The sequence below is a fragment of the Rutidosis leptorrhynchoides genome, chromosome 9 (genome assembly GCF_046630445.1).
Source record: "Rutidosis leptorrhynchoides isolate AG116_Rl617_1_P2 chromosome 9, CSIRO_AGI_Rlap_v1, whole genome shotgun sequence".
Lineage (NCBI taxonomy): Eukaryota > Viridiplantae > Streptophyta > Magnoliopsida > Asterales > Asteraceae > Rutidosis > Rutidosis leptorrhynchoides.
Window position 1 is genome coordinate 340,544,605 of NC_092341.1, and position 16,204 is coordinate 340,560,808.

The 16,204-nt window shown below is 31.8% G+C and overlaps 2 protein-coding genes, 1 long non-coding RNA gene and 1 other non-coding gene across 6 annotated transcripts; all 4 read right to left on the reverse strand.

Moving 5' to 3' along the window:
* Window positions 1–1,486: 1,486 nt before the first annotated feature.
* On the reverse strand, window positions 1,487–7,864 carry LOC139866336 (glutaminyl-peptide cyclotransferase-like). 3 transcript variants are annotated; one of them, XM_071854553.1, is made up of 12 exons: window positions 7,476–7,864; window positions 7,222–7,278; window positions 6,662–6,697; window positions 6,364–6,428; window positions 5,789–5,852; window positions 5,305–5,422; window positions 4,918–5,015; window positions 4,764–4,834; window positions 4,640–4,667; window positions 4,484–4,535; window positions 4,277–4,396; window positions 1,487–1,608 (listed from the first exon to the last, which is right to left on the reverse strand). In XM_071854553.1, the coding sequence occupies exons 1-11, from the start codon at window positions 7,824–7,826 to the stop codon at window positions 4,287–4,289; spliced, it is 1,050 nt and encodes a 349-aa protein (XP_071710654.1). In that variant the 5' UTR covers window positions 7,827–7,864; the 3' UTR covers window positions 1,487–1,608; window positions 4,277–4,286. The 3 variants fall into 3 exon arrangements, with proteins under 3 accessions (XP_071710654.1, XP_071710653.1, XP_071710652.1); XM_071854552.1 differs by lacking the exon at window positions 1,487–1,608 and adding an exon at window positions 2,679–2,960; XM_071854551.1 differs by lacking the exon at window positions 1,487–1,608 and having other exon boundaries at window positions 4,125–4,396.
* A 2,442-nt stretch (window positions 7,865–10,306) lies between these two features.
* Window positions 10,307–12,174, reverse strand: LOC139866822 (small ribosomal subunit protein eS10z-like). The gene is made up of 5 exons (XM_071855114.1): window positions 12,081–12,174; window positions 11,951–11,999; window positions 11,569–11,848; window positions 10,859–10,997; window positions 10,307–10,553 (listed from the first exon to the last, which is right to left on the reverse strand). Exons 1-5 carry the CDS (start codon window positions 12,081–12,083, stop codon window positions 10,473–10,475), a joined length of 552 nt encoding a protein of 183 aa, XP_071711215.1. The 5' UTR covers window positions 12,084–12,174; the 3' UTR covers window positions 10,307–10,472.
* A 2,061-nt stretch (window positions 12,175–14,235) lies between these two features.
* Window positions 14,236–15,225, reverse strand: LOC139866743 (uncharacterized). The gene is made up of 3 exons (XR_011765587.1): window positions 14,909–15,225; window positions 14,388–14,423; window positions 14,236–14,282 (listed from the first exon to the last, which is right to left on the reverse strand). It is a non-coding gene; the product is annotated as an uncharacterized lncRNA (long non-coding RNA).
* On the reverse strand, window positions 14,873–14,938 carry LOC139869612 (small nucleolar RNA snoR101). Its single transcript, XR_011766216.1, has one exon. It is a non-coding gene; the product is annotated as a small nucleolar RNA snoR101 (small nucleolar RNA).
* Window positions 15,226–16,204: the final 979 nt, after the last annotated feature.

The window sequence follows — 16,204 nt, forward strand, 5'->3', positions numbered from 1 at the left end:
ATATTTTTATTTTGGCGGGAAAACGCTCGAAGAAGTAATATATAACAATTATCGTGTTTTTCGAACGTATTTTGAGGTTTTAGCTATTGTGGTTTAGATATTAGGGTTTAGATATTAGGGTTTATAGGGTTTAGATATTAGGGTTTAGAAATTTAGGGTTTAGATTTAGGGTTTAGATTTAGAATTTAGATTGAGTTTTTAACACGAACGGTTTAGAGTTTAGGGTTTAGGGTTTGGTGTTTTGTGTTTATGGAATAAACCCAAAACACCAAACCCTAAACCCTAAACCCTAAACTCTAAATCGGGCTAAATTTTACTTCACAAAACATGAAAAAAAAACGTTCATATTCTTCACGAACAATATTATCTTGAATGTTATTTTTGTCGATCGTTTTCCCGCCTAAATAATAACATTCATCACGAAGTGTCTCTTCTAAATGTTCATATTTTCGTGTGATCTTGATGCCGGAAAAAAAAAATTCAAAAAAAATGAAAAAAAATTTTTTTTTTGCTTCTAAATGTTCATATGTTCATATTTCTAATATATATATATTAGAAATTTATTCATTAAAGTAGTCACAAGTTGGCTCAGTGATTTTTGTATCAAGGTCATCCACAAGGTTTGCTTCTTTTCGTTTTCCCTTTAGGGATTCTTGATACCGATTAACAGTATGTTGATTTGTTAGGCAGTTTTTAGACCAGTGGCCAATTTTACCACATCGGTAACAAGAATCTTCAACATTCTTTGAAGAGCCTTATTCAACATTGTGATTTGTGGGATTGTATGGTGTTTGAATTTTATAATTTTGTGGATTATTATTTCTTTGTCCACGACCACCACCACCATTACCATAAGGGTGATTTCGAACATAGTTATGATTTTTATTATTGTTATGGTAATTTCCATGATGATGGTTTTGGCCAATATGACCACGACCTTGCCCACGGCCTCGTCCATGTGCATTTCTTCTTTTATTATTATTATTATTGTTAATTGTTAATAGCATTAGCTTCAGGAAATGCTAGCGCACCAGTAGGACGAGATTCTTGATTTTTCATCAGTAATTCTTTATTAACTTCTGCAACTAAGAGATAAGTTTGAAGTTTTGAAAAAGTTTTATAATTCTGTAATCTTAAGTTTTCTTGCACAGTTATGTTTGCAGAATGCATTGTGGAGAAAGTTTTCTCCATCATATCAGCATCACTTATTTCTTGACCACAAAATTGGAGCTTTGAACGGATCTTGAATATGGCCGAGCTGTATTCACTTACCTTTTTGAAATCTTGGAACCTTAGATTTTTTCATTCTTCTCTCGCAGCTGGGAGTAATATTTCCATTTGATTATCGAATCTACTCTTGATACTTTCCCATAAAACATGTGGATCTTTGATAGTGAGATACATATATTTTAAGGTGATATCAATGTGTTTGCGAATAAAAGCAATCGATTTTAATTTATCTTGATCAGAACAAGTATTGTTTTCTTTTAAAGTTTCTAGAATACCCAGTGATCCAAGATTAATTTCTACGTCCATGACCCATGATGTGTAGTTTGTTCCCGATACGTCTAATGCATCAAACTCAAGCTTTGATAAGTTTGACATTTTCTATTTTCAGAAAGATGAACAACATAAATCATAATCATAATCAATTTTTATTCATAAACAAATAACAACATGAAATTAGAATCAGTTTAAATTCATAAGTAGCAAACAACAGAACAATGGCAAGATTACAAATAATAAAACCACAAGGGAAGGATAGAATATAGGTTCATCCGGTGATATACTAGCAACAAGGACGATACTTTATGTATGACCAATATAGTAGGGAAAATCATCCTTGGGTGAATCATCTTTTAAAAACTTTTGAGAGTAGTAATTTGAGAAAATGAAGATTGATTTGTGAAAATGTAAAAACGGGGATGTTTAATTTATATTTAAAAAATATAGTCGTTGTAACGTCGTCAATCGACATTAACAACCTTTATGTATATATGACCGTTGTAACGTCGTTAATTAATGTTAACGATCTTTATGTTGCCGTTGTATTAAAATAATTTTAATAAAAGAATTTAATTAGTATAAATATATTTACTATAAATACACTTAGTATAAATGTATTTAGTATTTAGTATAAATACAGAGATTAAGATAATGATTTATAAAAATAAACGTATTATGCATAACTTAATAGTTTTTAGAATAAACATTAGTATGCAATAAATAAATGTAAGTAACCACAAATAAATGTTAGATAACATAAATGTAAATGTTAGTTACAGAAATAAATGTTAGTAAACATAAATGATAATTAGGCGACAGAGTCGACCATATATTGTTTAGGCGGTATAACCGACCATATATTATTTAGGTGGTATAACCGACCATATATTATTTATTATTTAGGAGGTATAACCGACCATATATTATTTATTATTTAGGCGGCATAACCGACCATATTATAAATGTTGAGATAATCGTGCTGATAACGTGTTAAGAGTTAGCAGTTTATAATTACCTTTGGCCTAAGCTTTGATATATTGTTTGTAGTATGAAAGAATAATAGCAGAGAGGAATAGCAATATAAGAATTGGTGTGTCCATCAGTGATTACATTTAGACACATATATATACTACAAATATTCACTATTGAAGAGTGGAAAAATTGCCATCCACATTTATTACTTTCTGTACATATATTGACATTCCTATAAAACCTACTAATTTCAATTCTCCCAAAACCATTTTGAATGGCCAAACACGTAGGAGAATCCATTTTATAAACCCTAATCCATGATTCCGTAATCCTTAATCGACCACAAAAATCGCCAGACATGAATCGAATTTGATTGTATATACGATTTATACGATTTGAAATTTTCCATTGAAACGCTAGGGTTCATTTCACCGAATTCGAAGCATATAGCTAATAGGGCTGTCTCATTACTTTTGAAGGCCCTGTGCGAGATATAAATGGACCCTCATAAAAATTAAATTGTTCAACATCCTCATCATCACGTTTTATCATATGCCCTAGTTTTCGTGTCTATTTAATACAAATCAGGGATCACACGCCCCAGTTTTTTTTATCACGTTTTATAAAACGGTCCGTTTTCCAAAATTTTAGGCCCTGTACGATTGCCCCACTCGCACACCCTCTGAGAAGCCTCTAATCGCTACTAACAGTTTCGTAATCCTAAACTGTGTTTTCAATTCTAGAATCTTATCGCTGTTACATCAAAATATAACCATCGATGTCAGGGTCTGCGTGTAAATATTGAAGGTTGAATAACTTAATCCATGATATACCTTGGAAATCAGAAAGCTATGTAGGTATATATATAATTAAAGTTAAATTCAACAATAAACTAGGATTATTAGATAACTTATGTGCATAACTATCCATTATATTATATTAAACATTATCTTCTATCTTACACATTTCATTTTCTTAAATTATAAACTTATGTGCATAACTATCCATCCATTATATTATATTAAACCATTATCATCAGCAGCATAATTTAACCATTATTTTACACCATACGAGTATCTAAAGCGTGTAAGGTTGGCCTAACTGTGCTGTCCAAAAAAAAAAAAAGGTTCGCCTAACTGTGAAGATACGCGTTGCTTAGTATTTAATAATCAGTTTATTTCCATCAGGTATAAAATTACAGGCTTATTATTTAATCCTCCATATGATATTCTGAATGTGATTTCTAGGAACATTGGAAATGGTTCTGACCCGACTGAAAGATCAGTTAACCGAATTAAGTCACTCACAAGTAATTTTGGAAAACGTTGAGGGTGTTTTTGGTATTTTAGGAAGTTTGCGTCATACTGGACTTGGCATACAGGAAACAGTATTCATACTTTAAGAAATTTAATAAAAACTGACTGTGTATAAGACAGTATAAGTACTAAAATCAAGTGTTACAAGGTCGATAGCAAGTAATTTGCTATTGGTAGCAACAAGAGGCCGAGTATATAAGGTCGATAGCAACAAGAGATTTGGTACTAGTATCCGTTAACAGGAATCTATCGGTAATGTATTTCCACTATATATATATATATATATATATATATATATATATATATATATATATATATATATATATATATATATATATATACAGATAAATCAGTTGATGAAATCTATGTTTCTAAAGTTTAACTTAAGATCTAGCTGGAACAAACAAAATTATGACATCTGAAGATGTGACATATAAATGATAATTCATGATTAGTCAAAATTTCAAATACCGATTTTTTACCTGGCATCATTCAAAAATGAACAGGGCCGCGTAGGCAGAGACGTTCTATGGGCGCCCGCAATGGGTTCCTTAGTGGCTGCAGCTTTATCTCGTATAGCTTTGGCCAGAGTTTTCCAGTTACTGGAACAAATTATACATACAATACTTGAATATAATGTCATGCTGCAAATTATTACTCGTAACAAGGAGTATTTATCAGAAGCTTACCAAAAAGGCGTTTATTATCTTCATCCCATGCTATGCCATTCAAAACATCAATCTGAAAATTGCAGAGATTCGATCTAAGTTAATTCGGAAAGAAGGTAACTAGCAGTAACAATCGGAATTCGAAAGTGCAAATCAGTTCAAAAAACATATGCTTACTCTGTTTCCAGCTGCTACTAATCCCTCTCTAGAAACAATGAAAGAAATAAACAGAGATGATTAGTTTGATTAAATAAACATGGATTATATAACTGCATCATGGGTAAAAAAGTAAAAGTAGTACCGTAATTCTGGAAGGAGAATCCATCCGATTACGGTTCCATCGACAGGTGAGATTCTAGCTATGCAGTCACTCTACAAAGTAAAAATATTTCGTTTTTTAAACGGTAAGAAAAGTATATCACGAATAAAAAGACATCACAGAAGCAGAAATGTACCTGCCAAATATTTGCCCAAACTTCACCGTTTATATACTCTAATTCATTGAGGTTATGCACTTCTTGGCCTTTATATTTAACAACATGCTCTAATTTAACTGCATTACATGAATATGAAATTCAGATTAAAATAATTAACCCGTTAATCTAATAAGGTCGGGTTTGGGTTATGCAATCTTGCCCCGTCGACCCGGCAAATTGAACTCGCCAACCCAAATTGCCACCCTTAGATCACATTCCGATGAACAAAGATCATAAATCATGAGCAATTTGTACGGACTTATTTGCTGTTTCAGATAGAGCAATTAAAAAATTTATCATAAAAATCGCCTTTCACATAAGCACATGACAACAAATGGTTCTAAAGTGTAAAATAAACATATAAACCTTTCATTGTTCGAGGGTTAAGATGATATAAGGATGACGATCCGTCGCTTCCAAAGAGTACTTTTCCATCAGTTGCTAATCCCCAACCGTCTTTCATATTATGACTAAAACTTTTGAACTGCGATGGACATCGAGATATAAGATCATTAGGCGATTAACAATTTATAAATGAATGGACATGCATAGCTATCATGTTTCAAGAATGAAATATATATTTCAAAATCCAGTGGAGATAAAAAGCAATGAAATCTGAAATGAATTTAGATAAATGCAACAATACGACTTGTCATTTCTGCAAGTTATCCTCACAAATAAAAAATTCTTCTTAAATTTCACTACATTTTTTTGTTAATTGCACAAGATCCAAATGTCATGAATATCATTTTTTAGGTTATTGGTTACTCACAAGTAGCATGTAAAGTCATTCAAAAATGAACATGAAAAATAAAACCAATTATGTAAGGATAATAAATGAGGCACTAACATTGCTTAAATTATTTCGGTCATATATGAAACCAGTTTTCCCCAACCAAGTTACTTGATACAACCTACAAAAAACGCGTAAAAAGTTTACATCAGATACCTAAATTTGAAGCTTCAGGGAAAAAAAAAAAAAAAAAAAAAAAAAAAAAAAAGAATATTGAGCAAATCATATATCAGCAATTCAAATATATTTTTGTAAAGAGATGATGCAAACACGGACACACATTAAATTAATTAATACAGGGATTATAACAAATTATCTAAAGCAACACTTCACAGTCACAACTAGCTTAATAAGTGAACTGAAGTTTAGATGGTTCCTAGTGATACTTATGGCGAATTCATGTTTTATAGGGAACTATAATTGTTCATGTTTCCTAGCATATAGATTTTTCACCAAACATCCCAAATACAAAAAGCTTGTCAAAATCAGATATATCAAGTTACTGGGTGAGGTTCAGGAAAAGATTAGACTATAAGAAGCAGTTACAACTATACAACTAAAGATTAATGGTTATAGTACAAAACTGTAACTTCCGAATATACACAATATGCAAAAAAAGGTATTGAACTGACCTATGACCCAAAAGAGTTAAACCCTCTCCGAAATAAGAATAGTCCATGTTTTGTAGGGCCTTGATCTGGAATTACAGCAAATATAATAAACTACTCCGCATAAGTTTCAAATACTATATTTATATTCTTGTAATTCAATTTCTCAAGAGAAATTGTGATTCGTAGTCTATTTTACAGCTTATTCAGAAAGATGTTGTGTCAAGCGAAATGAAATACAACACAATTATATTCATAAAAGATATAGAATTCATTGTTACAAAGAATAAAAAACCTACTATAAAGCTTGACATAAACATACCTTTCCAGTCTGAAGATCCACTTCCCTAACCGATGACTGAGATAAAAACATTGAAATGTCAATGAAAAGAATCATACATGACCCAAAAGCTAATGACAAATAACAATTTTTCAACAGCTCGAATGACATAACATCGGTTTTTGAATGCGACTAGTAACACTACCACGATACACTCAAAGAAACAATCATGTTTGTCATTCTATATGAGACAATGGTATTCAGTTCTAGATTTCTACTAAGGACAAACAATTTACGCAGCATAGCTCTATCTTGAAGCAATCTATAGATCAATCTATTTTGAGCAGTTCAGCATTTTCAAAATACAATAAGGTCATTCTATATGAGACAACGCTAATCAGTTCTAAATTTCTAATATTCAACAATTTACACAGCATAAGTCATATCTTAAAGCATTATTTTCGACCTATAGAGCAATCTATTATCTGCTGTTTATACAATACTCCGTATAACATTGCTATGCACAGTACCTACAAATCAACAATTAACTATCAAACGAAGTTTATGCGAATTCTGCTAATTCGATAAGAATCAAAACTCACACGTCCATTCAGACCGGTTGACTCCAACAATGTATCGTTTCCTCCATACAAAAGCCCCTGAGATCAACATAAACACTTCACATCAAACACCTATTACAGCATACTTACAAATTACTATCTCTACTTTCAATATACATATGCACTTCTTCGGATGCAAAACCTAACAATCTCCAAATGCATAATCAATATGCAAAACCTAGCATCGCAATTTGTATATAAAAATAAAATTCATAATGAATTGTAACAGAATTGACCTGTGTGAAAGCGTTCGGATCGTGAGGGAACTCGTGAACGATCTCGATAGACTGAATTAGGTCAGAAACGACGTCGTTTGATCTGAAGGAGCTCCAGGTGTTGAAGGAAAGCGCAATTACGGCAACTGCAGATATGACCGAAATGAAGAGGACTTTTGTAGTGGATCGGAAATGAGACTTTGAAGATGTAATAGGCATTGAAGGTGGTGGTTTATGGTGGTTTGATCGCTTATTATAGGGTTTTTTCCTCATGGATCCGTTAAATATGAGATCAGTGAGTATGTTGACTGGGACATTTGAGTTTCGATATGAAGATGAAACTGGTCTGATTTGGGGGTAGTTGTTCAACATGGACTGCCAACGGTGGTTGGAAGACGATATTACTGGTATAATTTTTTCATTTATTTAAATAAATGAATAAATAAATAATAAAGTGTTTTTAGTTTTTGAACAACCTTGATGCAAACTATACAATTTTTTTTTTTTTTTTTTTTTTTTTTTTTTTATAGAGTATAGTTAATATGTATCATATACTTATGGATTTTTGTAAAGAAAAGGTGTACTAATGTGGATTAAAATCTTGTGCGTAACAGCTAATATTATTCTCTTCGTCTCAAAATAATTATCTGATTCGACTATGTAAAATCTTTCTTTTTAAAAATTTGACTTCAAATTTTTTTAGTTATGTTATATAATATTTGATTAATATTATACGAATGAAGTCGATTTTAAAATGTGTTTTCATTTATATAACTTTCATGAAATAGTATATATAACACAAATAAAAATATTTAAAATCAAATTTGTACAATAAAAACTTAAAAAGCTAAATTGAGACAATAATTTGAAAGGAAAAGAGTAACATTTTAAGGGTGTTTTTTATACAAGTTTTTTTTTTTTTTTTTTTTTTTTTTTGCATCTTAACGAAATGTCTTAGGATTGTCTTTAGAAAAATCATAGCATATCACATATATTTATATATGAAATTGTCTCTTAACAAACTTATAATCTTTTAAGTGTTCTTCACCTACCATTATCTCGACAGGGATAACGTTTTTTTATTTCAATATTTTCTTTTAGAAGTAAACGAACTCACACACTTTACTATTACAAATTATTGTAATACAAGAGCATATACAACTATTTTATCCTTGCTTGAACTCCCAGCCTCAAAATTTGAAAGGACAGTTTGAACTTTTCATTTTCAATCTCATATTTGTTAGCAAGTCAAGAGTATACCCTATACATACACAAACACGTGACAAACACGTGATTACTAGGTTACATTTTTTTTGGGTAAGCAAGGAAACTCTCCTATGAACGAGCACATTGACTCCCCTATAGAAGGTAAAACCTCGGGTAATCAAGCCTTCCGAACGCGAGACCTGGTACCGGGTGAATTGCGCATTATGCGCACCCTCTAGTCACACTCCCTTTTTGAACAATTTGGCATAGCCAATGATTGAACCCGGGTGGTGTTCTTCATTGGGCAACTCGGTGGTCACTCAGGCAAGCCTGCGTGGTATTACTAGGTTACATTCACATATTGTTAAAAGAGACTAAACAAGTAGTTATCACTTAACGGAAACAAGAGAACTCATCAACTCGGGGTTGTGAATTTGAATCTTAGAGTGGACAAAAAGTGTGTGTGTGAGTGTGTGTGTGTGTGTGCGCGCGCGCGCGCGTTTACTGTTTCAAAAAAAGTACTACATAGATATCTTTTTTTCTTTCGAGATGAGTAGGTTTATTGATCCAAATATATATATAATTCTATGACCATTTGTAGTGGGGAGATGCGTTGGTTGGTAGTGTGGTTTGCTTTTGCACTTTTTTTGATAACTATGCAGTGTGGTTTTTTAGTGTGGAGAAATACTGGTGTGAGTTTCTGTTGTGAGTTAGAAATATTGTAATAATGTGTTAAAATATAATTGGGTAAGTATTAAAAAAAGATAAAAATAATATTTTTAAATTAATATAAAATTAATAAAATAAAAGCAACACATGTTGCTTTTGGTGTTGGATTCCAACCAACGCCTCCTAATTGCCCCAAATCAAAGCCCCATTACGAATAAAATTAGTGTTAGCTTTTCGCCAACTAGACTTCCTACGCCCGTGGGTTGCTAGGGATCCAAATGGTCTAACCGCCATTAAAAAAAAAAAGAGCCACCAGATATATTCTTCACGTGATAATGTGCGGCAACTGTTATACATTATATGAATGATGTTTTATATGAATAACCATGAACTAGCTTCAAATCCTTCACAGTTTTGCATATTTCACATAATTTGCCTGAGTTGTTCATCTGGAGAATCTTGCAGAGCTTTAACAAACAAATCTTTCATCCTTTGATCTTTTGATTTTCAGTAAACTATCAACTCAACCGCTTCATTTTCCTTCGCAGATCCATCAACTAGCTCTAAATAACTCCATTTCAACCATCTGGGTTACTGCTTGATCATTATTTTTACATATTTCTGCCAGTTTACAAGCAAATCTTGTATAACGTTTCTTTCCACAAAGCTGGTATAGTTGTTGATTGATGACACATGTGACTATTAAAATTAACTAATTGTGATCCAGGGTCAACTCATACCAATAACTTAAACACCGGAAGAAAGAAAGAAAAAAAGACATCCCAAATTGCTACGTGTAGAAAATTGAGTATCAAGAATCTTATGTTGAAGCAACAATAACAGCCAATGGAAAACCACTTGGATGTTCAATATGCCCAGTTAGGCATGAAGCAATTGCACATGGTAAAAAAGAATTAGGGCTGTGTGTGGAGAAATAATCAACTAAAGAAAGAAACATTAAAATTGCAATTATTGGAAGCAACAAAGCTGAATAATTAATAAACTGCAAAAAACTGAGAATTGATGTGTTTACCAAGTAAAAACATGATCCAAAATTTAACAAAAATGTCAGATAACACAGCTCAGGTACTATAACAGTATTGTTTTACTAATCCTGGCATTACATAAACCAAACATTAACGTCTAAGAAAGGCTTGAGCTTGGTGGTGCACCACCTCCAAAACTACCACCTCCACGTCCAAAGCTAGGCCTTCCACCAGCACCCTGGCAAATCACATCACAATTTGCATTAGAACAAATAAAACATCCCACCAATTGCTTTTTAATGATACTATACAAAAAGCTAAAAGATATGTTCTTTCATTAATCATTTCAGATTGGAATTAAATGTAAAAGTTTGTCCAAAACCCTAACAAGTGAGAATCTTTCATTCACGTTGAAATTTTTTATTATAAAAAGTGAAAAAAAAAGGAAAGAATATGAACATGACTAATCCATACACAACAAGGATATTAAACAACCGCATAGAATATAAACAAGTAGAAAAATAAATAAAAATAAGTGCTTACCCTGTTGAATGCAGGTTGAAAATCAGCTGGAGCTCCACCCTTTTCTCCACCAAACTCACCAGGAGGCCCTCTTGGTCCACCACGGTACCCGTCCCTATCACCGAATCTTGGCCTATCACCTTCAAATCTAGGTGGACCACTGAAACAGTTCAATCACAAACATAAAACCCTAATTAGAATCACACACAAGTCTATAAAAAATATACTGTCACAAACAAAGTCCACTAACAAGCAAAATATTTTTACTAACTGATAACAATTTCGATCCGGATCATACAAGTCAACAAGTTGAGAAAATTACAAGGTAATATCTTCAAGCATCAATGGCCTAAATCAATATGTGCATACATAGAATATCACACATAACTCATTTATCCAAAGTTATTAGCTTGAAGAATTATTTCTAAATGACAAACATTTCAACTAATATGTATATGTGCTTAATTTTAATAACATTAGTGAAAAATACAAGGTCTTAGAACTATACGAGAGACTATTTATGTACAAGCATAAATTCACAAGCACACAAATAATGATATGCCTATGTGTAAGTAGCTACATACATACATACATATATATATATATATATATATATATATATATATATATATATATATATATATATATATATATATATACACATATATATACTTTAAGTAATATGTAAAAGTTAAAAGTAATATTACAAAACATATACTCAAATTTATTACCGAGGACGGTCACCGGGGGCCCCACCGGTGGGACGGCCGAGAGGCTTAGCCGATTTCTTCAAAGTAGCTGGTACGATATCAGATGGCAGATTCAAATAGGTTCTCAAAAACTCGATTCCATCATTGGTCAGATACCAGTAATAATGCATCCAAGCAAATGTTTCCTTAACATATTCCTTTGATTTGAAGCTTTGCATAAGCTTGATCACCTGTAGATTAGGTACATCGATTTCCGGATGCTTCGCCAGATTGTAATCCTTCTTAGCGAAACAAACGCCCTCTGTAATTAAAATTAATCATAAACATCAATTAAATTAAACATCATTAATAAGAAATTATGTTTAAATATGTCACGCTAGACGGATCTGAGATAAATCGAGACCTTGAAAGAGGTATTTGGATATCGCCTTACGATTCTTATCTGGAATGATCTGAAAATTAAGAAATTGGTTAGTGAAATTGAATGAATACAGTAAGAATTGAAATAATTGTGAAGGAGGAAAGAAACTTACCATGATTGCTGCTTGGAAATGGAAGAACGGAAGGGATTATGGTTAGGTTTTTGTTGTTTGCACTGGTAGTTAGTTGCAGCTGCAGCGGAAACCCTAGTTATAGAGGTTTTTATTTATGTGGGCCTATTGGTTAATTAAAATGGGCCAGCCATTGTTTTGAACATTTTGGGCTTGTTCCATCAAAACAAATATTTGTGACTTGGGCTTTACGCAGAATAGATTGATGCGAAGTGAAGTAAACAAATTGGAGTATTAAAAATTAAAAAGTCTAAAGAAAACATGACATTTTCAATATGAATAAATAAAATTATCACTTCTAAAATAAGTACATTGATTTAAAGTTATCACAAGGACTATAGGTAAAAGATAAAGATGGTTGTGGTATATTCATGTAAACCACAAGAACTATCAGTATAAGACTAATAAATTTTACGTTTATTCTAGGAGGTGTTTAGATTTGCGTTTTCAAAATAGATTATGAGCGTTTAGTAATTGTAATTAAATAATTAGTTGTAGCAAAGCGTGTTGTAGATGAATGATGTTTGAATTTAATTATATTGTTTGAGATCTCAATAATCAAATTTTTAAATGTTTGTGAATATCAAATTATCCAATACTTAGGTAAATTGACTAAATTAGATACCAATACCAAAAATAAAATAAAATGAAGTTAATATGTAGAGGAATTATGGCCTTTCGCGTGGTTTTAACGATAATTGAGTAATTTTGTGAATTAAAACAAACTGGTGCGATAAGTAGAAGGTTACTTCTCCAGAACGTTTGATAGTCACAAACTCAAATTATTATTCTTTCAATAGTAACTCAATTTATTATTCTTTCAATAGTATCGTCAAACACAATGGTAACTTATTTGCATTTTTCAACATTGATGATAAAAAAAACACTATCAAAGTTTTAAAACGCAATGTCAACCATCCTCTTTATAGATGCTCTCTAAATAGAGCATCTCAAAAGCAAATACAATATAAGTTAAACACTATAAATAACGAAAATAAGAAGCATTATCGGACCGAATTTACAAAATGCTATAAATAACGAACGCATCATTAGCCATAAAAAAAACTATTGAAGGTTTTTTGCAAACTATTTTCTTTTTACTATTACCCCACACACCATACTTGTCAATATTTATGCCCAATAATATATTAACATTATCGTGCGGAATTAGGTATTTTTGTTGTAATATAGTAACAATACCGTGGACATACCCATGCACCTAAAACTATTTCATACCAATAATTCTCTTTTACAATCCCATGTGAAGAAGTTGAAAACTCACCAAACAACTTCACCAAGGGTTTATTCAGACAGTAATATTATAAAATGCAACATACACAAAAAAATTTATGGTCAATATAGGTGAAGAAAATGTCTAAATTTGAATGTTTATAAATCAAGCTTTACATTTGTACATTCTCATCACATACTTCATCACTTCCTCACTCTCTATACAGTTGGCATATATCTACACATAGTTGGAGCTTGAATAAACAAGCTACACAAACCAGTTTCTCATGGTAGAAACAGAGGTGCATACTTGCAATACAACATATGTTAAACTGTGTAGCTGCAAGGATTCGCACTTTATTAAGTCCTGTTATTTTAAAAAAAAAAAAAGTTAAGACATGTGTACTATCTCTGTAAAGAAACTAACAATCAAATAAAAACATGAACACTGTGGGGACAGGTTGACAGTTGAGTAGAATGTTAACCGCATCATCTAGATTGAGGTAGCAAAATGCATTTGAGGGGCTGGGTAACACGTAAAAAATAATACTAATCAAAACGGGTCAGGTTATGCCAGCCCAAAAACTCTCTTTAAATTGATTTTCCTAATATAGGCGACTACACAAATTATGCCATTACAGAACTAATGTAGTATTCACTAAGATCCACTAGACATGTTTCCTTTATAGTTTTAAATCTTCAACTTAACCCATTTGACATGTTTTGTAAAAAAAAAAAAAAAAACCTCGTTTGACCCGTTAAGAGATGAAAATATAACTACATCGACCCATCTAGTGGTAAAGGAGTGAAAATGCACCTCTTGATGGATAAGTGTTGTGTATGCTAGTACAACACATGAAAGATAAGGGACCAAAGTGTAAAATTGAACTGCTTATTTGCTGGTATAAGCAGGATTGAGGTACTCAAACATGTATCGCCTGCAAATCACAAGTCCTGTCACACACAAACTATGTATGGTAAGTATTTAATCAAGTGTCACAATGGAAAGTTTACAGATCAAGTGGCTAAAAAATACAGTAATTAAGTTAGAGAGCATACTGTTTCAACATCAATGGAGTCCATCTTTTTGAGTCTCTGCACGTGAGAAATGGCATTAGAAACAAACACACTTCCAATTAAGATAGGTGGAACAATCTTATAACTAGTCTTATTTAGAAAAATTCAAGAACAATATTATAAAGTAGGTTCTGTAATCATATTTGATATTTTTAGTTAAAATTTACAAAATCCGAATAAGACAAGAAATGATAAAGATTAACTATTAATCAAATAAAAACATAACATCATTGAACAAAAAATTCTTGTGTACAATGCAATAACTTTTTAACTTAACTGTGTTCATGATTTTGTTAGTTAACAGCCTGTCTCTACTCACGGGTTACTAATCTAGTTACAAAAGAACCAAAATAAAAAGGGTTGTATTTATGTAACAACCAAATTAACCAACTCTTTAGAAAGACATTTCTTAGTAGTATCCACTAAAAATAGTAAGAATTCACTCAAAGGCAAGGTGCAAAGAAAGTTGCATCAGCAAAATCTATGTTGTCAACAGTACTTACCTGTTAATATTCAGAGATCAAGTGTAAGCCATCATCTGCAATCTTTTGCACCTTATGCCAAACATACTTACCCTCAACTTCAGTATTTCATATAATATAATATTTGTATATGATATAACATTTGGACACTTATGAATCAAAATAAAGGTCAGCTTAATTTCCCAGCATTATGTTTAAAATTTATATCGAATGTTATAAAGAACTACCCTTTTAGACCATTAAAAAACATGCCTACTTTGTCACCTTAAATGCATATGACATGCCAAAAACTACACACACACACACACACACACACACACACACACAAAAATATTGAATCAAACCTTATTCTTCACAACAGATACTGTTTCGCGGAAATCCAACGATAATTCTCAACTTCCCAAACACCTAGAACTGTTTCTGAAGGATGCAGGCTTAAATCCAACCGGGTGATGTTTTTATCCTAACAATATCACAAGTATGTTAAAACATTAAATTTATATAAAATATTACAAAAAATTGCTCATTTGGAACATTAAAGAACTTGCCAATTTGTCACCTCCAATACATTTAAGATGACAAAAGGAGACAACAATAAAAAAATAAAAAAATAAAAAAAACTTATTGAATCAACCTTGTTCTTCAAGGCGAAATATTGTTTCACTCAGCAAAATCCCAACGATAATTCTATGTGACGAGTTCTCTCGGAAGTTGAGATCCATCGTTGGGGATCCGTTAACGACGGATACAATATCTGCTATAAAGAACGAGATTTGATTCAATAGTTTTTTTGTATTAAATAATTTGTCCTATTGCATGCATGTTTGGAGACAAAATTGGCAGGTTCTTTAATGTCTCAAATGGGTAGTCTTTGTAACATTTTATATAAATTTAGAGTTTTTTAACATTATGATGATGTTACTGTTTTTCAGGTTAACATCTCCTAGCAGGATTTGAGCTTGCAACCTCCAGAACAGTTCGAGGTGTTGGAAGTTAAAATTCATCGTTGCGAATCAGCTGAGTGAAACAATATCTGTTGTGAATAACAAGGTTTGATTCAATAGGTTTTTTTTTTTTTTTGTCAACAAAAGAGGTAGGTTCCCTAAATTGTTTGAGAAAGAAAGAAATAAAATGAAATTGGAGGAGAATGATCTTTAAAATTCACTTCCTTTCCTTTTTCTCTAACATATATCTCGAGAACACCAATTCTCTTTGCTTTCCCTCAGCTTCATTTACTTTCCCTTCAATAGAAAACTAGGAACAAACCTTTTGTGATTCCATAAATCAATTGTTCACTTTTATAAATAAATAAAATAA